Below are 23,951 nucleotides of genomic sequence, written 5' to 3' on the forward strand. Positions count from 1 at the left end.
AGGTCAGAAACTAAGCTGGGAGTGGGAGGGGGGGGGGGGGGGGGGGGGAGGAGGTGTGAGTTTGGAATCAGTGGGTAGGGTATAGTCACAATGAATTATGCACATCATTCTCTCCATATCACTTTTCAATTTTCTTTGTGTCTACTAATCAAACTCTTGTGTACACTTTTTTAAAAAAAAGCTTACCTGCATAGAGAAAATGACAACAGTAAAGCAAACAGCTGCAGTGATGCCAACAGCCATCACTACAGAGTCCGTACTGTAGAAACTGGCAATCATTCCAGCCATGTATGACATACTCAGGGTCAGGATAGACTGCAGATAGAAAAGCAAATGCAAGTAAGTAAACTTTATAAACACTGTTACTGGTTTGGATCAGACATAGATACCTGTTTGGATTAAAGAGTGCCAGTCTCTCTCTCAGTTTGATAGCTTTACTTTTATTTGACCTATACATGATAGCAAAACTGAACAATAGCACCCTCTTATGATTTGAACTAGAACATGTGTCTTTTGAATGAATCAAAGCTTTTTTTTTGCCCACAGCAACATGAACATAGAACAATATGATCAGATTCATTTAATTAATTAGCACAACTGTATTTTGTACTGCTATGCAAGTTAACATGCCACAATTCCCCACTTCAATCTCTCAACTCAAAAGTCTTGAAAATATTCCTTCAACATTTCCAACTAAGGCTGGCTCAGTGAAAACTATCAGCTGTGGTAGAAAAGCTGACTACTCACAGGAGTCTTTGCTCATCTACTTCCTTAGCCCAAAAGTAGTACAACCAGGTCCCCGACCTGTTCCTGAAAGCGTTTAGCCTGAAAAGCTCAATCAAACCTGCTCCTGCATACCTTCCCTTCATGCAAAGCTAAACATCAAAAAAGGACATTGCAACTCTGAACATTTGCTGAGAACCAGGAACGAGATAACCAGAATGATTAAACAATGCAGGAGTAGGTGTCAATTGTCTGGCTTTAATATAAATTCAGAAACTGTTTAAACCAAGTGTAAATCCATCATATTTTAAAAGATCGTTTACCATCATAGCATCTTATGGTATTTTAACTAACTGCAGTGTTACTTCTTCTGTTACTTTGTTTGAATTAAAAATAATTTATTCCAAATCATTGCTTGGTAATATAGAACTTGAATCTTTGCTGAAAAGATAAACATGTCACTAAAGCTTTTTTTTTTTAAAGTGTGCATGAACTAGAGTGACAATTTGAGACTAGTTTGTGCCGTGACTGCCCATTAGAACTGGATTAAGACCATCAACTATAAAAAACAATGCTAGATTCTCTTTGCAAAGAAGACTTTCTTCCCATTTTTCTTCCTCCCACTTAAATGTTAAATCCGAATGCTATGTTTTATAATATTATATCCAGCAGTATGGCAGTATGTTAGGATTACATCAGATATATGTCACAGAAACACTGGGCCCAACTAGTCCATGGCAGTGTTTATGCTCTACTTGGGCTTCCTCCCATCTTTCCTTATTGTGAAGATGGATGTTATTATTTTAATATTTTGGGAATAAGGTGGCATTCTGTAAAGGTGGCTGTGTGTGTGTGTCCATGATTAATTAAACTGGGAGAAGGTTAGTAAAGACAGCTTGGCTGTGGGAACTGAAAGATGAAAGGCAAAGGTGCTGCATGCATGCATTTGTAATAAGAGGCACTGGTGAAGTGGATTTACAAGTAAATAAATTGGGCTTCAAAATCTGCATTAGGGACTTGACTTTTCAGCTGTTAAATTTCAAAGAGGAGTTTAGAAGTGACAAGGAGCTCTTACAACTTACAAAGGTTTCATAAGTAAACAAGGGAAAGTTATTAAGTTTTATTTGACCCGAAAGAGGAGGCAATAGGAAAACAAGAAAGATTTTTATATTTTGGAAAAGTTTGAGTTCAAAGAGGTGCTAAGGACAACGAGATCGAAGATGAAAGGGAAAAAGGGTATTTAAGGTAAGATGTTGAGCTGAGTTGTGTTGGCTGTGTGGAGTAGATATCTGGGGACCAGCTCTGTGCTGAGAGAAGGTGCAAAATCTGAAGTAGCCATCCAGAAACCAGGAAAGTCTTTGTCTCAGAAAGCAGTTCGTTTTCAGAGTATTCTTGGATTTCCACAGCAGAGTAGAAGAGTGAGAAGTCATGTGGTCTATCTTTAATAAAGTGAAAGCAGTTTTGCCTTGGATAATATTACTGGATTTTGAGTGTTAAAAATCTATTCGGGATTGTTGCCAAGAAGGAAGGTTGTTAAGAGTGTACAAGATGTTTTTCATTGGTTAGCAAGGGTAACATAAGTGTTTGGAAGCATTGCATGACAGTTTTAGCCATGAAAAGGTACTAGGAAGGAGCCTGTAAAGCAAAGGCTGCTGGGATACTTGACGTGTTAGATTAGACATAGGGACACAGCAAAAACTGGCCCAGACTAGCCCACAGTAGGTGTGAACCACTGATTATAGGAAGATAGCTGCTAGTCATTAGAATGCTAAGACAGATAAGACAGGGGGCCTACAACACTTAGCCCTCATTGTGACAGCAATTGCAAATAATGAGGTAATAGTCACTGGAATGCCAAGATATAGAGCAAAATGAGACAGTTGGTCTAAGGTACTTAATTGTGACAGATTGTGAGCCTATGTGACAGAGAACACATCTTCAGTCACAAAAGGACAGGGACTAAATATATAAAGGACAATGTAACAACTCAAGAGGGCAGAATGCTGACTTGGATTGGATTGACTAAAACAGGCACTCCCTGCTTTCGCTTGAATAAATGATCGAAAACCATACCCGAGTCTCTGAGGTGTTCGATTTCACTGCAACAAGAGTGTCTATGTGTGCGTTCTGACCAAGTGGGTTCTTTTGGGGAGGTTTTGTAAGACTGTTTTAACTGTGTAACTTTAATCTTGTGTGCTTAAGTTTTATTTTCTTCCCGTTAGTAAACCTTTTAATTTTAAAATCCCAGAAGTGTTACTGGAATTCTATGCTTCTAGGATAAGTAAGTTTCTCCCCATTTTCAGGATACAAAAAAAATTATGATCAGTAAGGCAAGTTTCCTTCTGAGATTTAGCCTGCTCAGCAAACAACATCTGCTGTGGTCGTAACATTATCTAAATCTACCATCATAACCCTCTATCACCTCCTCCCTCAAATCCTTGTCCAGTTTCCCCTTAAATACATCTATATTATTTGCTTCAACCACTTCCTATGGTAGCAAGTTCCATATTCTCACTGCTCTTTGGGTGTAGAAATTTCTCCTGAGTCCCCTATAGGGTTTCTTGGTGACTATGTTACGGGAAGGCGGTGGCATAGTGGCTGTGACTAGTATTCCAGAGACCCAGGGTAATGATCTGGGGACCCTAGTTTGAATCCTACCATGGCAGATGGTGAAATTTGAATTCAATTAAAATCTGGAATTAAAAGTCTGATGATGACCATGAAACCTTGTCATCATCTGGTTCACTATTGTCCCTTAGGGAAGGAAACCTGCTACCCTTACCTGGTCTGGCCTACATGTGACTCGAGACCCTCAGCAATGTGGTGTACTCAATTATGGATGGACAATAAATGCTGGCCTAGGCAGCGACACCCACATTCCATGATCAAATAAAAACAAATCTTATATTGACGACTTCTTCTCCACAGGAGAAAACATTCTCTCAAAACCTATGATTTTTAAATTTTGTGTTTGCACATTTCAAGAGCTGGAGAATACTTCATAAATAATGATGGGCAACAACATTAGAATAAAAGTCCGTGGCAGTTGTATAATGCACTGACCAAATCACATTCAAATAGAATGCTCTCATTTGAGTCACCATTCAATAAACATACACCTGTGTTAGAATGGGTACAGAAAAGAATAAAAGCATCGCAAAAGCAAAGTGAAGGATATCTGCCATCCTTACCTAATCTGACCTACATGTGACTCCAGACTTACAGCAGTGTAGTTGGCTCTCAACTGCCATCTGAAATGGCCTATCAAGCCACTCAATTCAAGGGCAATTAGGATGGGCAACAAATGCTGGCCTTGCCAGCAATGCCCACAGCCCATGAAAGAATAAAGGAAAAGGGAATAAACTCCAATTTTGTTGTCCACACTTTGTCTTGCACTCATCAGACCAAACACAAGAATGCCAAATTTTAAAGTATCGCAAAAGTTTAACCAGAGGAGAAATCGTGATTCCATAATTGTTCAGCAAGAACTGCTCAATCCTGAGTGCGCTAATAGCTACACTAACAACCAATATAAGATAGCCAATTGAGCTCATAACTTGGCTCATTTATTCTTGCTAGAAGCAACATACATTCACACATGGAGACCTGGAATATGTTCAAGCCTGGTGCCTTCTTTGAATTACCCAGGAGCTTATAGGAGGTGCCATGGAGGAACATATGCTTCCTCCATGGCACCTCCTCAGACAGAGTAGACTTGCTAACAATCAATCAGTACCTCCTTTCCTGCAGTATAAATTGTGGTCGTTTGAAATTTGACATTCTTGAGTTGTTCTAATGAGTGCAAGACGCAAAACTTCAGCACCATGTCTCTCTTTCCAGCAATATTCAAGTTCTGTATTACCAAGCTATGGAATGAACTCTGAAGAGAGTAGTGCAACTTGCAGGTAGTTAAGGAGGAAGACTTTGAAATATAAATACAGTAAACCCAAGACTTTTTCTACAAAATAAAAGGATCAAAGGACACAGAAATTCATGAAAAAATAACAGGAAAAGCTTTTCCATTCAAAAGATACATTTTTTCAATCCAAAGTAACAAAAAGAAAACACATTGCAGTTACTCAAAATAAAAGGCGACGGTATGAATGGAGACTTAATGTGAGGGATGGGCTTCCCACTGGCCAAATTACAAATTCACATCCTGATCATTTTGGAGTTAGTTTCTCTCTTTATCCCTCCTCCTTCCCTCCCCCCACACTACCCTGATTACACTGGTCTAGTTTACTTTGGAGTAAACATTAATGGCACTGCTTACCAAAGCAATGAGATTCCAGGGGTGCTTCCGTCTGATTTGTCCACAACAGCTGAGAGCAATAAGAGTAACAAAGAATACTCCATACGAGGCATAGTAGATCCAAGGAGTGCGTCTCACAAATCTCTTGGCATCAGAAACGAAGGTACAAACGCACACAAAAATGAAAGTCACCAGTAGCTGAACAGTCAAAACCATGTAGACCTGCAGAGGGGGTGAGAGATAAATAATCAATCTTGTGCATTTATCAGGGAGGAAATGGCAGTGTGTGTAAATCTGTAAATGCCCACAGTCAAGTTATATCATCTCCTGATACAAGTATAAGGGCAGAATTTTTCCAGCCCCATAAATGTGGCTTTGGAGGTGGAGATTGGGTAATATGGGTAAATTGCACCAATGGGTCAGGCTGACTCTCTAATGTGCTCCCATCTCCAGGTCTCATGCATTCCCCAAGAGGTCGGCTTGACAGCAGCTGGAATTCAATCAAGTAAATTCAGGAGCCATTTAACCATGAATATTGCAGCAGCACAGCAACTTTGCAAGGGTCATGTGAACCACCAAGTGTGTCTGCAACCTGGCAAGTGAGAAAAGGTGATTGCACAGCTGGAGGTTGACACAGCATTACAACTGAAGATGATATAAATGTTTCTGGCAGAAAACGGCAAGTGAGGGCATCTTTTCATGTTATAGCTTTGCCATTATGTAATTCCCAGAGACAGGGGTTTCTGATCGTTATGGGTCTAATGAGGCCTCAGCCACACCCCCGTCACTGACGGCAGCTCCAGTGCTTCCCTGCCACCCTTGCTGCTCGAGCCTCACCAGCACTCCAACTAGTTGCAATAGTGAGCGTTGCTGATCTCCCTTGCATTGGACCATGCTTTCTGCAGCTCCTGCCTCCAAGGCCTGCCTACTATCCCAAATTGGCTGCCTCCTGTAAAATTCAGCTGGAAGGCCTGCTACCACTATGTGGGTTCACAAGCTGGAAATGACCCTGTTGCCAGGTTCCCAATACTTGTGGAAAAATTTACCCTAAAGCCACCAGAAGATACTCGGCTACAGACTGTATAAAAAGGATACCTGACCCACAAAACCCATTCCTTCCAACAGGAATGTATTATTAGGTTTAAATAAAAGAAAAATGCTGCAGATGCTGGAAATCTGAAATAAAAACAGAAAATGCTGGAAAAACTCAGCAGGTCTGGCAGCATCTGTGGAGAGAAAAAGAGTTAACGTTTCGAGTCTGTATGACTCCTCTTCAGAGCAGCTCTGAAGAAGTTAACTGCTTGTCTTCCCCACCCACTTCATTCAAGTGGCTGAGGAAGATGAACATACAAACTGTCAAATATCAACACAAGGTATCCTTTTCTCCCAAGTAAAATATGCAACATTAAACAGGAGCATTTGCGATAACATTCTACGTAAATTCCGTAGAGTACCTGATCATCTATATGTATCACTTTCTTGTGTCAGCCAATTTAGATGGGGAAGGAGGGGAAAAAACTACAAATAACGATCCTGTACAAGAACCTGCAGCTAAAACAAAATCCATTCCAACCACTTAGAGCAGTGGAATCTCCAGTTTCCCATTATTGCACCTTCTCCAGTTCAGAATGCTGAGTTCAACACAAAAGTCAGGTTGAGGTAGACAAGGCTCTCAAATAAACTGCATATTTAACTGCTAATTCATTTTCCCAGGTTGTTACAATATCCAGAGAAACCGATAACTTTGAAAAATAAATTTAAACTTCCAGTTGAAAGGATGACCCAAGATTTCACGTCTCAAGACTTTTACTGTAACAAAGATAAAAGCATTAGTGACGAAACAATTTTTGTAGGCAACTTATAATTTAAAACCTGAAAATAGAACTGTCCCTTTTTTCTTTTAGCACAACCGAAAACATACTTCACAACCATACCTTACACTGTCCCTTTAAGTAGACATTCAATTCTCCCAGAATCAGTCCAAGTGGGATTCTTCGCTCCAGAGGGTTTCCTTCTGATCATTTTCTTTCCCAGCCTGGAAACTTATAACCCCAGAACCATCTTTCATGGTGAGTGTTTTCCTGGAGACTTCTCCCTCTAGCTAAAGCTAGGTAAATCTTCTAGCCACATGAACCTCTCACAAATTTGGCCATTCCAATCAGAGGACGAGCTCCCACCCACATTCCTGTGCGGTGAACCATGGAAACTTAGGCCAACGCTCTATAAAACACTGGTATGGCTTCAACTAGAGTAATGTGTCCAGTTCTGGGCACTGCACAGTAATAATGGAAAGGCATTAGAAAGGGTACAGAAAGAGTCATGAGAATGCTTCCAGGAATGAGGAACCTCAGTTGTGTAGACAGATTGGAGAAGCTTGGGTTGTTTTCTTTGTAGAAGAGAAGATTGAGAGGAGATCAGATAGAGATATTCAAAATCATAAGGGATCTTTGGAAGAAGGATCAAGAACCAGAAGACACCAATTAAAGGTGATTGGCAAAAGCAGCACCAGAGATGTTAGGACCAGCAATGAACTGCCTGAGAGTGAAAGGAAAAGTTTGCAGAGCTACTTGGGAAAAATAGAGGTGTGACACCATGCAAACTGATCCTGCAGAGAACTGGTACATGCACAACAGGCTGAATGGCTTCCTTCTGCGCTGTAACTATTCTATGATCCTAAAATTCCCTATCTTACCATTAGTCATTAAGGATGGGGTTACTACTTTCGAATTCATTATAACTAACATTTTTCAATTATCTGTTAGCTAAAGCTGCACAGAAATGTTAATGTCCAATAAAAACATAAAATTCATTCTCTTTCCATCTAAACAGATCCCAAAAGCATACTTCATGGGATTTTGCCAAATGTTAAAAAATCTTCAACAAGCAGTGCATGGTTTTCACAGTGGAGGGGCTGCAAGAGGGAGACAAACTGTGACCCAGTACACAGGTAAAAAAAATTCTATGAAGATATTAATCCAGCCCATCTACATCATGGAGATAGATGGTGGTGCAGTGGTAATATCAATTGACTAGTAATCCAAATCCTAACTGCTCTGGGGGACACAGGTTCAGGTCCCACCATGGCAGCTGCCTGAATTGAAATTCACTTAATAAATATAATAAATCTAGAATTGAAAGCTAGTTTTTTTGTCACAAAAACCTATCTGGTCCACTAATATCCTTTAGGGAAGGAAATCTGTTGTCCTTATCCAGTCTGGCCTATATGTGACTCCAAACCTGCTGCCCTCTGAAATGGCCTAGCAAGCCATGCAGTTCAAGGACAATAAGGAATGGGCAAATGCTGACCTTGCCAGCGATGCCCACATCCCAAAAGAATTTAAAAAGAACTCCAACTATTCATTACCAGCTTTTCCTTTGCCATCAACACTCATTAAACTCCTAAGTCAATCTGGTCTCTGTTTCCACTCCCACACCAACACGGATAACTCTTAACTTCTCTCTGAGGTAGCCTAACAAGCTAGTGAGTTGGAACAAGCCACGAGGAATTTGCAAAGGCAGTCCATGACTGTTGGGCAAGAAATGGCAGATTTGGAAGTGGCACCATATCCCAAGTATGGAAAGAAAATCTTGTCAGGTGGGAAGATTAGGAAAGCAAAGGGAGTGCATGAGAAGGCATTGGTGGGTAGAGTAAAGGAAAACCCGAAGGGATAGACCAGGAAATTACAGGCCTGTCAGTCTAACCTCAGTGGTGGGGAAGTTACTAGACAGAATTATGAGAGACAGAATATATCTGCATTTGGAGAGACACCGATTAATCAGGGATAGCCAGCATGGATTTAAGGGAAGGTTATGTTTGACAAATTTGATCGCATTTTTTGAGGAGGTAACCAGGAGTGTTGATGAAGGTAATGTATTTGATGTGGTCTACATGGACTTAGCAAGGCTTTTGAGAAGGTCCCTCATGGCAGACTGGTCAAGAAAGCAAGAGCCCATGGGATCCAAGGCAAAGTGGCACTTAGGATCCAAAATTGGCTGAGAGGCAAGTAGCATAGGGTGATGGTAGAGGGACCTTTCTATGACTGCAAGTCTGTTTCCAATGGGGTTCTTCAGGGCTTGCTGGGGCACTTGCTGTGTGGTGTACATTCATGATTTGGACTTAAATATGAGTGGTATGATCAAGAAGTTCATGGATGACAGGAAAATTGGTAGGGTGGTAAATAGTGAGGAGGATAGCCGTAAACTACAGGATGACATCAATGGACTGGTCAGGTGGGCAGAACAGTGGCAAATGGAATTCAATCTGGAAAAGTGAAGGGTAATGCACTTGGGGAGACCTAACAAGGCAAGGGATTACACCATGAATGGTAGGACCCTGGAATGTACTGAAGATCAGAGGGGCTGTGGTGTTCATATCCACAGATCCCTGATGATGGCAGGGCAGGTAGATAAGGTTGTCAAGGCATATAGGATACTTGTATTCTATGCCTCGGCTAATAAAGGCAAGAGCAGGGAGGTTATGCTGGAACTGTATAAGATGCTGGTTAAGCCTCAACTGGAGTACTGTGTGCCGTTCTGGTCACCAGATTATAGGAAAGATGTGATTGCACTGGAGAGGGTGCAGGGGAGATTTATCAGGATGCTGCCTGGGCTGGAAGGTCTGAGCTATGAGGAAAGACTGGATAGGCTGGGGATGTTTTCCTTGCAGCAGCGAAGGTTGAGAGGGGACCTGATAGAGATGTATAAGATTATGCGGGGCATAGATAGGGTGGATAGGAAGGCACTTTTTCCATTAGTAGAGGGATCAATAACCAGGGAGCATAGATTTAAGGCAAGAGGTTGAAGGCTAAGAGACAAGTTGAGGAGATTTTTTTCACCCAGAGGGTGCTGGGAGTCTGGAACTCACTGCCTGAAAGGGTGGTTGAGTCAGAAACTCTCGTAACATTTAAGAATTATTTAGATATTCACTTGCATTGCCATAGCCTCCAGGACTATGGGCCAAGCGCTGAAAAATGGGATTAGTGTAGTCAGATCTTTGTTGACTGGCACAGAGATGATGGGCTGAATGGCCTACTTCTGCAGAAGCTGGAAGACAAAGCGCTGGAAAAACTCAGCAGGTTCGGCAGCATCTTGGAGAGAGAAACAGTTAACGTTTGGAGTCCAATATGACCCTTCTTCAGAATTGAAGTGAGAACAATGATGGGTTTTATGTTGTTGAAAAAGAGGAGGAGGATCAGGAGGAACAAAAGGGAAGGGTAGGAATAGATTAGAGGGCTGGGGAGATTAAATACCAAAGATGTCAGGGAACAAAAGGCAAAGAGTAGTAATGATAGCAGTAAAGAAACAAAGCACTGGTCTAGAGGAGGTGGTAATAGCAGAATTAAAAAGTAGTCAACTCTTTCTGAAAGCAAAAACATCCAAACAAGATGCAAAATGGGGGGAAAAATCAAAATGGAGGATAGATTTCATAATCTGAAAATGTTGGACTCAACATAGAGTCCATAAGGCTGTAAAGTGCCTAATCAGAAGATGAGGTACTGTTCTTCCAGCTTGCATTAGACTTCACTGGAAATCTGCAGTAGGCTGAAGACTGAAATCTAAGTACGAGAAAGATGGTGAATTAAAATGGCAAGCAATCTGAAGGTCCAGTCATGCTTGCAGGATGAGCAGAGTTCCACAAAGCAGTCACCCAGCATACATTTGGTCTTCGCAAAGTCGAGGAGATTGTATTGTGAGCTGCGAATACAGCGGACTAAATTGACAGAATTGTAAATCGCTGTTTCATCTGAAATGAGCGTTGGGGTGTTGGATAGTGAGGAGGGAGGAGGTAAAGGGGCAGGTGTTACACCTCCTGCGATTGCTTGCATGGGAAGGTGCTGTGGGAAGGGGATATGTTGAGGGTCATAGAGGAATGAACTAGGGAATTGTGGAGGGAATGGTTCCTTTTGAATGCTAACAGGGGATGTTGTGATATCACTTTAAGGGGATAAGGGAATATGCAAATAAGAAAGCAGCCAGTATGTAGAGCAACATGTGGCCAGCAGCTAATAGTGCATGTAGTGCGGTGTAGGAATTACAGCTGTTGTTTTATTTTTCTTCCCTCTTGCTCTGTGGCTTCAGCTCAGGCTTTTGTCTTTTGTGCAGGGATGGCACCTGAGGATGTTACAATGGCTCTATTTGGCTTTACCTGCCCGATTCAAAACTGGCAGCACAGCACGACTCTGAATCGACTTGTTACTCTCATTAACCACCAATCCAGCTTGCTCAGAAATCTGGTACTTGCTGTTCTGCAGAGCGCCATGTGAAGAGGGGTTCTACCTCCCAGCGTTGTGACATACATACAGCCCCTGTCTTGTCTGTGGTGCCTCTTCAAATTCACATCACTGTTACCATGTGGTGTCTCTATGTTTGCTTTGCACACATTCAGTTTATTTGAGGATACAGTGCATAATGGCCCAGCAGACAGGTCGGTTTATGGATTCAGCAACCACAACCAATGAAGGCAGAACAGCTTGTAACTCTTACACCACACTACAGCACAAGCTGCTCTACATCCTGGCTACTTGCTATTTGCATATTTCCTTGAAGTGTTAGCACAACAGGGGAGCGGAGAGGAAGGTGTGTTTAGTGGTGGCATCATGCTGGAAATGACAGAGGACAATCTGTTGAATAAGGAGACTGCAAAGTGAGGGCAAGGCGAATCCTGGAAGAGGGGGCAAGTAACAAACTACTTTAAAGCAGGATTCCCAAAAATGTAAACATTGCTTACTGCAAGAGTATCACAGTTACTCTTTATTTTTCGCATGTGTTCTCCTTACAATTATTCCGGCACAGGAGTTTTACCTTCCTAATAAATGCTCTGCGGATGTTCTTGTCTTCAAAGTTTGCTGCAGTGAATTCTTCATTGTCATAATAAGATGGTGGGACATCATCGTGATAACCAGGGCTTCCCAAGGCAACTACAATAAAACAAATAAATTCCTTACCACCAGATGACATGTTTGAAAGGTGAGATTCATAATTTTCTGCATCACAATGCATCCAAACTACACGTTGACAATATAGTCAGAGTAACAAAAGCTGCACATGATCCAGAACATGGTAACCAGAAAAGTGGGATACTTAGTTAGAAACATCAGATTGCCCAATAAACTCACTTTAATTGATGTTAGCCGTACTTTCACACTTTCTTCTCTCCAAAGATGTATCTCGTTATATTTTGAACCCATTCATATAACTTTTTTTGAATAATATAACTTAGTCCATCTGCCTACTAAGCACTCGTGCAGAACGGTTTTGCCTCATCCCGTTTAGGATTAGAAGGCAGATCTAGGCTAGGTGTTTGGAAGTAGTTCTTGTCCCGCAGAATAACGCATCTTTGAAACATGTTGCCCGTTAAATAGTGGTTCACTGAATTCCTCTGTAAAATTGCTATTTTCTTTTAAACTGGTGTGAATCCTTTTAATTTTGTGAAGAAAAAGCAATAAATTATTTGTCCACTTAAATAATTCCACCTTTTTTATCTTCATTATGGCACAGACTTCAAGTTACACTTTTTTCTTTATTTTAGAGTGGCTTGCTCGGAAATTCAGAGGACAGTTAAGAGTTAACCACATGTGGAGTCACATGTAGGCAGATTTCCTAATGTCACTGAAAGGGCATTAGTGAAGCCAGGTGGATTTTACAACAATTGATGATAGTTTCATGGTCACCATTACAGAGACTAGCTTTATATTCCAGGTTTATTAAGTGAATTTAAATTCCACCAGCTGCCAAAGTGGGATTTGAACCCATGTCCCCAGATCATTAACCTGGGCCTCTGGGCTACTAATCCAGTGACATTACCACTATGCCAACATCTTCCACTTCTACACACCAGATCCATCACTCCAAGAAATCTTGATCTCAACCACAAAAAAATAGGACAAACATGAAAATTATTGAAAACAAAAACAGAATTACCTGGAAAAACTCAGCAGGTCTGGCAGCATCAGCGGAGAAGAAAAAAGAGTTGACGTTTCGAGTCCTCATGACCCTTCGACAGAACTAAAATTATTGAACCTGCTTCTACATCTCTTTCAGGCAACACATTCCACACCATAAAATACTGCATGGAAAAAATTCTTATCTTGCCTCAGGTTCTTTTATCTGTGTACTCTGGCTACTGCCACTGGAAACAGTTCCTCCTTAATTCTGCCAAAGTGAACATAACTTTTGAATGCTTCCATTAAATCTCCCCTTACCCTTCACTGCACTGAGAACAATCTTAGCTTTTCTAGTTATGTGGGGTGGAGGGTGCAAAAGTCCATCATTTCTGGCACCATTCTAGTAATTTTTTCTCTGCAACCCCCCGCCCACCACTCTCCCCTCACCCCCTCAACAAAAGCCCTTGGCATCCTTCCTAAGTGTGCTGCCCCAGGATGGAGCACAATACTGCAGCTCAGACTTAATCTGAGGCACAATTTCCTTGCGTTTATACTCTATGCCTCTATTCATAAAGTCAAGAATACCACATGCTTTTCAACAGCCTTATCAACTTGTCCTGCCACCTTCAAAGGTTTCTCACTGTTTCTGCACCTATAAGACACAATTTACCTTTAATAAATCCACACTGTGTCAATTATCAACCCACAATCCACACCTTTCAAGTGAATTAATTCTGTCCCAGACTACAGACCCTAAAACATTCCCCACCATTGGCATTAGACTGACTGATATCTATAGTTACCAGGTCTATCCATATCCTCTTATTTGAACAGGAATAACAGTAACATTTGCAACCCTCCAGTCCCCCCTCAAGTTGCACATCCGAGGAGAAAGGAAAACGTGGCTACAAGCTTCCACAATTTTTACAAACATGTCACTCAATAATCTAAGATGCACCCCAATTGGACTGGGTGACTTTTTAAACTTGAGTGCCATAAATCTTCTAGGTGCCTCCCCTTTTTTTCTATTTTTAACCTATCCATTTTTTCTATTACCTCCTCCTTTACTATGACAGCTGCTCATTTAGTACCTTAGCTACATCCTCTGCCTCAAAACCTTGTTTCCTATTGAGCCTACCCTTCCTTTGACCATTTTTGATGTTTTTATGCCTATCATGAACTGACAGTACATGTAAATAAACCATCATCATTTGTCCATAGAAAAGCAGAGATTGTGCAATTGTACTCAAGATTGCTGTTCACAGCCAAGAATTCCAGAAAAGAAAGAGGGGAAGAGGAGGGATAAAACGTGTATTTAAGAATCACCTTACCATTTGAATGCATCATTGGAGGTGGAGGCATGGGGGGCTGCTGGAATGGTCCCTGAGGAAACGCCTGTGGTGGCTCTCCATACGATCCTTGTGGAAAGCCAGGCTGCCCATAGGCAGATTGGGGAAAAGCTGGCTGTGCATAGCCAGCTGGTGGAAAAGCTGGCTGCCCAAAAGCAGCCTGTGGATAAGGGGGCTGCCCATAGGCAGCTTGCGGAAAAGGAGGCTGTCCATAAGGTGGAGGCTGTTGCGGATAATGGTCGTTTCCATAAGACACCTCATTATGCGGATAAGGAGGCTGCTGTGGATCCCCCGAGACCAGGTATGCCTTCTCCTGTGACATGATCAACGATACAGATCCTTATTCTTGACCTACGAAGAAGTGAAACATGATGCTTTTAATAAAGAGAAATAAAAGACATTAAAACAAAAAGAATTGCAAACTGTGTTCTTGGCTTGAGACAGCTCAGCCATTGGATATAAATGAAAATAGATATTGCATCTTGAATACAAAAAGGTTTATATGCGTATTGGTATCACAAACATCCTTGTTACTGCAGTTCATTGTTTAAAACCATCGGCTAGACAAAAAGGTTTCCCCCCCCGCCATTAAGTGGGCCGAATTTCAGTTTGAATGAAATCACATGCAAATTACCTGACTTGGTCATTTATCTATCTGAAATTTGTAAAAATGCATTACAAAACTTTAATATGAAAATTTTAAAAAGTGCCATAAAATTCAATTTGTCTCCACACAGTACATCTCACTCTTGGGTGCCTCTACACAAATGTAACTCTTCTGATATTTTCAATATACATTCCATACAGCCTGGGGGCAAACAGTTCAAAATGACAAATTACAAAAAAGTGCAATCAGATGCAACTTTCCTTTATACAATGTGTTCCTCTCCAGGTGCCTCAATATAATTTCAATACTTATTATTCATATTCAGTGTTAGGTATACAGCTCAAGGGGTTCTATAAATTTTCCAGCCCCTTCTGTACAATGGCTGAAAGGCCTTAGACAGCAACACTTTTTAATTCATTCATGGGATATGGGCATCGCTGGCTAGGCCAGCATTTATTGCCCATCCCTAATTGCCCTTGGGAAGTGGTGGCGAGCACCCTTCTTGAACCGCTGCAGTCCATGTGGTGTAGGTACACCCACAGCGCTGTTATGGAAGGAGTTCCAGGATTTTGATGCAGCGACCTTCCTTCTTGCCCCCCTCTTCTCCCCCACCCCCCCAACCCTGTGCCTCTGCAGCAGCTGTCCCAAGCTTTAGTGCACCCCTCAGCAGAGTCCTAGGCCTTGAAATGTGCCAGTGTGCAACACTCTGTCAAGGGCAACTCTTCACTAAAAGCCCAGCAAGTTTTGGGCAGACCAAAGAGTGTCTTTCACCAAGCTGATAATCCTGCAGCCACAGTTAATATTTATCTTAGTGTGTGACCCTGGTAACAGCCAGTAGAGCACAGAATCTCACATCACACAGCCATCTGGGATGAACCACAACAAAAATACTGCAGCTTTTTTCCAGACCCGTTTTGCAAAGACACATTCCAGGTGGAGGTGGACAACGGTCTCTTCCCCACCAAAGCCGCAAAGGGCTATATGCAGAAGGGAAGAGACTCATTGCATATAGGAAGGACAAGACAAAGTTCTGGCAATGAGACATTCTGCCGGAGGATTTTAATAGTCTCCTCAGGGAACCATCTGACAGAATCTACCATCCTGTTTTCCCTCAGAACCTCAAGGACATTACGTGCAGGCCATGGTGTGGTCAAATGTGTTTCTCAGCAAAAACTTTTCCATGAGGGATAGGCGGTATAGCACAGTCCAACTGCTTGGAACAATGTGGCCAGACCCACACTTACAACACCAGGGATAGGGAGAACCTCAGCAAATAGCGACACTTGGTGTTTGTGTAGAGGGTCGATGCACAGCTTAATGCAGCCACACACAAAAAAGGTAGCCAACGGGACGGCTGCACACTGGGCATATTTTTTCTCCCTTTATCCAGAGGTTTGTACATCATGTCTGCCGTTTTTGACTTCCTGGAGCAGATGATGGCTCGGATGTGAGAAATAGACCAGACCTGAGCCACATACAGTAATACCAAGAGTGCCTCACACCTGATGACCAGGGTTCTTAACCGCAATGGAGAAGGAACATCACACACACATGCCCATTTTTATATAAGCATAGCTACTCATTCCTTCCGGTTTCTAGCTTGCCCAGGTCCCTCCAATCCATATCCCCAGCACCTTCAGGCAATCTGACCTGATGGTGAAGGGGACAAAAGATCAGTCAACCCAGTTCCCAAAGAACATGGTTTTGAAAAATCTCTTTTCATCTCAATTTTCTGTATATTGCGTGGAAATCCTTTTGCATGTGTTGCATTGTCAATAATTGCACAAGAAAATGCAAGGTATAATGCATTTTAAGACCATGTGCCTCTTTGACATAAGTAGTAACTAGGCTCACAGGAAAATGCTTTGCTAAACATCACAGGAAAGACAGAGTCAGACAAATGTGTCAAACTAACATTCCTGTAAATCTCAGTTTTATTTCCACTGTCCTCCATCTTGCAGCAGTTTACCTTGGCTCCCAAGGCTAGTTTGAACCAGTTGTAGATGCTCTTCAGTCGGTGCACCAACAGTGGATCCGAGCAGAAGATGGCGATTTCATCCATGTACAGGGAGGCTTTAACCAGAGTGCTTCTGCTGCTTGGGTGCCTCACACTTACGCTCAAATCCTTCCTGATGGACTCAGCAAAACATTCTATGCCATACATGAGCAGGACACGGGAGAGGGGGCAGCCTTGCCCAACTCCAGATTTAATTGGAAAGCATTCTGAATTCCACCCACTGACTGAAGCTGCGCTACAGCTGTACAGTGCTATGGTACTGGATGCAATCAGGTATTGAGGAGATTTAGATGGATGTTGCCAGGACCATGAAACTTTAGCTGTGAGGAAAAATCAGATAGGCTGAAGAGTTTTACTATGGAACAGAGGAGGCTAAGGGGAGATTTAATTAAGGCATATAAAATCATGGGCCCAGATAGATTGGATTGAAAAAATCTATTTCCCTTAGCAGAGAGGTCAGTAGCAAAGGGGCATGGCTTAATGCAATTAGTACAAGGGTTAGAGGTGAGTTGAGCAGAATTTCTTTTCGCTGCAGCTAGTGGACTTCCAGATCTCACTGCCTGAAAAGGAGTAGAGGCAGTAATCCTCACTGCATTAAAAACTTTGAGATGCTCTTGAAGTGTCGTAACTTACAAGATAAATCGACTGTGAGCTGGAAAGTGGGATTAGGTTGGATAGCTCTTTTTTGGCTGGGTGGACAGGATAGTCTGAACATTTTCCACACGAGTGGTTCGGGTCTGGAATGCACTGCCTGGAAGTGTGATTGCGGCAGGTTCAATCAAGGCATTCAAAAGGGCATTAGATGATTATTTGAATAGAAGCAATGTGCAGGGGTATGGGGAAAAGGCAGGGCAATGGCACTAAGTCATAATGCTCATTTGGAGAGACAGTGCAGACACAATGGTCCGAATGGCCTCCTTCTGTGCCGTTAAAATTCTGTGTTTGTGTAGAGCAGAGGATCCAATTGCGTACTCCCTTCCCAAACCCCATTTGTAGAGCACATCCACCATGTAGGTGTGCAATATTCTGTTAAAGACCTTCTCCTGGTCCAGACTGACAAGGCAGGTGGCCACATCCTTGTCCCATACCTAGGCGATTACATCCAAATAGCACAAGGCTATCAGAGATTTTCCTGGCAGGTACAACGCAGGTCTGGTCAGGGTGAATCACCAACTCCAGAGGAGACTTGTCCCGATTGGCATTGACCTTGGATAGAATTTTATAGTTTACATTCAGCAGTGATTGGGCTGCCAATTTCTAAATTCTTCCCTTTTCACCTTCCACTTGTAGATGAGGGCAACGAGGCCTTTCTCCATGGATTGAGACATGCTGCTGGCCACAAGCACAGACTCATACACTTCTGGCAGGTCTGCATCTGGGTTGATCCAGTCCCACAGAGCTGAATACAACTCAGTAAGTCATCGCTTCCAGGAATTTTGCTCTTCTCAAAAGAAGTCAATGGCCTTAGCTCGTGTTCCCGTCAATATTTCTCTAAACTCAGACACTTTACTATAGTTCGGAGTGTTGCTACAGTGACTACATTTCAAAGTACTTGCAGATAATCAATTGCAAAGCACTTTCAAAGATCCTGAGGTCATGAAAGGTGTTACATAAACAAGAGTCTTTTTTCCATAGCTCACTTCTCAATCCCCATTCTCTCAATTAATAGTGGCCTTACAAACAGCAATGCTGACCCACATTTCAGAAAGTTAATATGCAGATATCCATGCATATGCAGAAAATAAAGAAACATTAGAGTCAGAGAGAGCTCCACAGCTTGATTGGAACAGAATTGGGGTTGGGGGTGGGGTGTGCATTAAGCTGCTGTAGTTACTCACCCCAAAGCTCCATCTCAGAAGGGACATGTAACAACCTCTGAACTTCAGTAAGATGATGCTTTGTAGGAGTATTTATCTACCTTTAACATTGGCAAAGACAAAAACACAAATGGTACTCTGCAATGTTAGCGCTCCAATGATGAGCGCAGAACTATATTTGGCTTAGAATCTTTAAAATTCAACGATTATATTTTCATCCACACCTCTCCAACTGTTGCATATCATCCTGCACAAGAGGCCTTGGCCAATTATCTGGGCTGGTTTTGAGAAATTTGTTTTCATCTCAATTTTCTCTAGGTCGAATGAAAATCCTTTCGCACATGCATTTCGCTGTGCAATAAATTGACAATACAACACAAGGTATGATGCAATTTATAAGACCATATGCCTCTTAGACATAAGAAGTAGTAACTAATGACACAGGATAATGCTTTGCTAAACATCACAGGAAAGAGAGTCAGACAAATATTACGTCAAACTAACATCCCTGTATATCTCAATTTTATTTCCACTGTCTGTGGAAAATAATTCAGAGCTGCATAGAAATTAAATGAAGCAGAAAATCAATAAAGCATTCTAATCTGCAGTGCACCAGTCCATGGTGACTCACATGAACAGATTGTTCTGTGTGCATGCTTTCTCAATGGGCCACATTTACTGTGAATGCCACAGTTGCAAATGCAACTCAAGCATTTAAAGTTCCCTTCATGTTGCACACTGGAGTTAGAAGGAACAGTTTGCAAATCTAAAGCTGTGACACAATAACTCGAAGTGTACTACACAAATCTCTCAACTGTTTTGTAACATATTTGAACGAATATACAATAAAATATAGACCTCAAATGAACGGCAAGGGTGTTGGGGAGCATAGCACCATGTTGGAAACCCAGTATGCCTGGGGAGGTAGAGGGAGACGAATGGTGGGGTAGGGAGGGGTTTGGGTGAAGGGAGACTCAGAAATCCAAAGAGAAAGCTCGAGGTATCAGAACAGTACATAGTGATGTGGGTAAAGACAAGCACAGTGGGACAGGAAGGGACAGAGCTTAACAAAAAAATATACATCAATGAATAAGAACATTGCAGGGAATAGAAGCAAAAAATTGAAAATAAAGGCTCTTTATCTGAATGTACGTAGCATCGGCACGAAGATAGATGGGCTAGTGTCACAAACAGGTAAATGATTTAGATCTAATCACCATTACAGAGACATGGTTACAAGGAAATCAAGGTTGGGAAATAAACCTAGATACATAATGGTCCAGAACTTCCGATCTCCGAGAGGGGGGTGGGGTTCATACCCGGGAGGTACCTCAAACACCCCAAAAGATGTGCTGGGGGACCCCTCCTCCCCCGTCTCTGCCCCACCAGAAGTTCCCACGTAAGGGCTGCACAGCAATTGCCCAGAAAGTTCAAACTTCCATTCAACAATTAACTGGCACTAGGAACCATCCGATGCTCTTATTTAAGTCAGTCGTCAAATGGTAAAACCACTTCTTATTCCTGCATAACTATAGTGCTGCCCATTCCCCCCATCTCGAGAACCCCCCTCCCTGAGCTTTCCTCCCCACCTCCACCTCCCAAGCTACCCCCCACCCCCCCCCCCCCACCCCAAGCATCCCCCCGCCCTTTCACCGATCGCCTGAGCTACCTCTGCCCTGCCCGTCTCCTTAATGGCAATTAAATCACACCCATTTACCTCAATTTATGCATTCAAATCATCAACCTTTTTGAGAAGGTTATGTGCATTCATAAATAGAGTGCCTTTCATTTTGTTTTTTTCACATTCTCTACTCTGATCCTATGTGATGCTTGCCTATGCTTGGCCTGTCTTCCGGTTTTGCTTTTTACTTTTCTACTTCCTTTTACCAGTTTTGCTTCATTCGAATCAGCTCCCTCTCAGGTTCCTACCCCCCTACCAATCTAGTTTAAACCCTCCCCAACAGAGGCTGCAAAGAGATATAGATCAGTTAGGTGAGTGGCAGCAAGATGGCAGATAGATTACAATGTGGGGAAGTGTGAAAATATTCACTTTGATATACAAAAGTAAAATATTTTTTAAAAGGTGGGAAACTTGTAAGTGTTGATATTCAAAAAGAGACTTGTGTGTGCTTGTACACAAAGTTAGCATGCAGGTGCAGCAAGCAGTTAGGAAGGCAAATATGTTGACATTTATTGCAAGGGGATTGGAGTATAAGAATAAAAGAAGCCTTATCACAGTTGTATAGGGTTCTGATGAGACTGCGTCAGAGTTCAGTGCGCAGTTTTTTTGGTCTCCACATTTAAGGATATACTTGTATTGGAGGCGGGACAGCAAAGGTTCACTAAATTGGTCCCTGGGATGAGGGGGTTGTCCTATAATGAGAGGGTTTACATTCTCTGAAGTTTAAAAGAATAAAAGGTGATACATAATTGGAACCTACAAAATTCTGTTTGGGCTTGATAGGGTAGACGCTGAGAGATTGTTTCTACTGGTTGGGGAGTCGAAAACATGGGGGCATAGTCTCAGGATAAGGGGGTGATCATTTAGGATTGAAATGGGGAGAAATTACTTCGCTCAAGTGTTGTGAATCTATGGAATTCTCTACCCGAGAGGGTTATTGATATTCCATTGTTGAATATATTTAAGGCTGGGATAGACAGATTTTTGCGTATTGCTGAAAGAGACACATTTTTTGACACAGCTTTTCAATTTGCACTCATCGTGACAATTTGCAAGAACATACCTGTGTCAGGGGAAGCAATAAATTTATACTGTATGAGAGGAGTTTGGCATTTTCTCGCCAGTTTTTTTAAGTTCCAATGAGATCGCCTCTTCTTATACAGTATAAATTTTCTTGCTCCAAGATGCGCAATTTCTTCCATTTTTCGATTTGATCCACTAATGCCACTATATTGCTTCAATAAATGACTGCACCATGAACAGTACCCATTTGAAACACATCCACACCATAAATTCACTTAAACAGAAGCAGTTGATAATGCAATTAACGATGCCACTAAACACATAACAAATCTCTCTGACCATGTACTCTCAGAAAACAAGGAGTTTGTTCTTGTACATGGATTTAATTTTGGTGTGCCTTCATTCCAAATCAAATGGGAAGAGGTATTTGCTGAGTTTGAACTCCTTTACTCCTAACTATGCCACTACAAACCAGCACCACTAAAGGCACTGAATCCTTGAAAGTATGCTTAGCTGATCTAGCGCATGCATATTGCAAGACTCCAAATGACTGTCTGACTTTCACATGCAACGCGCATGTCTTATAGCATTGAGGCCTTAAGACCAACCCCGACATACACATTAGTAAACCTGACAAAAGGGACGGGAATAGTCATCCTTAACAAATGTGACTATGCCACACCCCTAGCCAAGCTGTTCCAGTACAGCTACAACACTGGCATCTACCCAGCTATGTGGGAAATTGCCCAGGTATGTCCTGTACACAAAAAGCAAGACAAATCCAATGCGGCCAATTACCGCCCCATCAGTCTACTCTCCATCATCAGTAAAGTAATGGAAGGGCTCACCAGTAGTGCTATCAAGCAGCACCTGCTTAGCAATAACCTGCTCACTGATGCCCAGTTTGGATTCCACCAGGGCCACTCAGCTCCTGATCTTATTACAGCCTTGGTTCAAACATGGACAGAAGAGCTGAACTCCCGAGGTGAGGTAAGAGTGACTGCCCTTGAAGTCAAGGCAGCATTTGACTGTGTGCGCCAAGGAGCCCGAGCGAATCTGGAGTCAATGGGAATCAGGGGAAAAACTCTCCAGTGACTTGGAAATATATCCCTGTTCCTTCACTGTCACTGGGTCAAAATCCTGGAACTCCCTTCCTAACAGCACTGTGGGTGTACCTACACTACATGGACTGCAGCGGTTCAAAAAGGCAGCTCACCACCACCGCCTTCTCAAGGGCAATTAGGGATGAGCAATTACGTGTCCAAATTAGTACCCATTGGACCTGCTGCTCAACATGACTGGACAGCCTTGCTGAAAAGCAAGCTAAAAAAAAAGCCTGGACTTGTGTAAGAGTGATGAGCTGCCGCATAAAAAATATGAAACAGGATTAGTCCTCACGGCTCACTGCACCCTGCCAATGTAAGGGTTGCCCAAGATACACAAAAATGATGTCCCTTACGCCCTATGACCGGTTCTACAAAACATGAATTGGCCAATTAGTTCGGCGAATTATTACCACCAGTTTTAAGTAAGTTTAAGATACACGGTGAAAGGTTCCTTCATATTTGCAAAGGCCATACAGGACTTGCATATATAGCAATGCTGTGCTCATGTGTTCATTTGGCACTGCTAGCTGAGTTACCAACGTTCCACTTAAGGAAGCCACAGATATTTGCTTCTATGTCAAACCAAAAAGACATTTTGCCCAACATACAATTGAGTAACGTGGTATATGAATTTCAGTGCCACTGTGATACTAGGTATGTAGGCTGTACATTTGCAACAGACAAGGTCCAGACCTACCCAACCAGCCCATGCTTGCAAAACTCAAGATAGTGTCCAACATTAGATGTGATGCCGCGATCGGACAACATTTGCTGATTAATCATCAGTACGCCAAGAATTACACCAACAACCAATTTAAGATTGTCAGTGGGGCTCGCTGTGTGGCGTATTTGAGTGTACTGGAAGCTACATACGTTAATACACAGGGCCCTGTACTTTGCAGACAGAAAGAACGTGTACACACATTGCATCCATTTCAGCTAAGCAAAATAAGTGACAACCAATTGCTGGTTCATTCCCCAGAGCAATGTCTTGAACAGAGTTAAGCTGCCTGGTTTGAATTTTAAACAACATGTGGCAGTAAACTGTCAGTCACCATTAGCTGGTGCATTCTCCATGGCAATGCCTCTACCAGAGTCCACATGCCAATGAGCAATCTTCTCAGTATAAATTTGTTGTTTCCCTGACATTTGCAAGAAAATGCCAATTATCCTGAGTGCAAGGTGAAAATCTTTGACAAAAAAGTCTCCTTTTTTCAGCAGTACTCCAGTTCTGCACTACCAAACGATCATTAGACAGATTTTGGTCAGTGAATTAAGGGATATGGGTTACAGACGGGAAAATGGAGTTGAAGCCCAAAAGATTAGCCATGCTCATACTGAATGGCGGAGCTGGCTCGATGGGCCACCTGGTCTACTCCTGCTCATATTTTTCATGTTTTTATGTTCTTAGGTCCTGTCATTCTTAATAGCAGCCTCCTGCACGACAGTCAGCCAAATGAGCAGACTGGCCATTGGGCACGTGCACAAACAAG

General features: G+C 42.3%; 1 protein-coding gene across 2 annotated transcripts in view; it reads right to left on the reverse strand.

Moving 5' to 3' along the window:
* Positions 1–23,951, reverse strand: part of grinaa (glutamate receptor, ionotropic, N-methyl D-aspartate-associated protein 1a (glutamate binding)) — a 66,273-nt gene that overhangs the window by 13,362 nt on the left and 28,960 nt on the right. For both annotated transcript variants that reach the window (XM_041184057.1, XM_041184056.1), the window contains exons 2-5: positions 14,190–14,558; positions 11,777–11,892; positions 4,997–5,197; positions 187–315 (exon numbers count right to left, since the gene is read on the reverse strand). In XM_041184057.1, coding sequence (XP_041039991.1) covers positions 187–315; positions 4,997–5,197; positions 11,777–11,892; positions 14,190–14,529 — 786 coding nt within the window. In that variant the 5' untranslated portion in view covers positions 14,530–14,558. The remainder of the gene's footprint in view (positions 1–186; positions 316–4,996; positions 5,198–11,776; positions 11,893–14,189; positions 14,559–23,951) is intronic.

Source organism: Carcharodon carcharias, chromosome 3 (genome assembly GCF_017639515.1).
Source record: "Carcharodon carcharias isolate sCarCar2 chromosome 3, sCarCar2.pri, whole genome shotgun sequence".
NCBI classification, from domain to species: Eukaryota; Metazoa; Chordata; class Chondrichthyes; order Lamniformes; family Lamnidae; genus Carcharodon; species Carcharodon carcharias.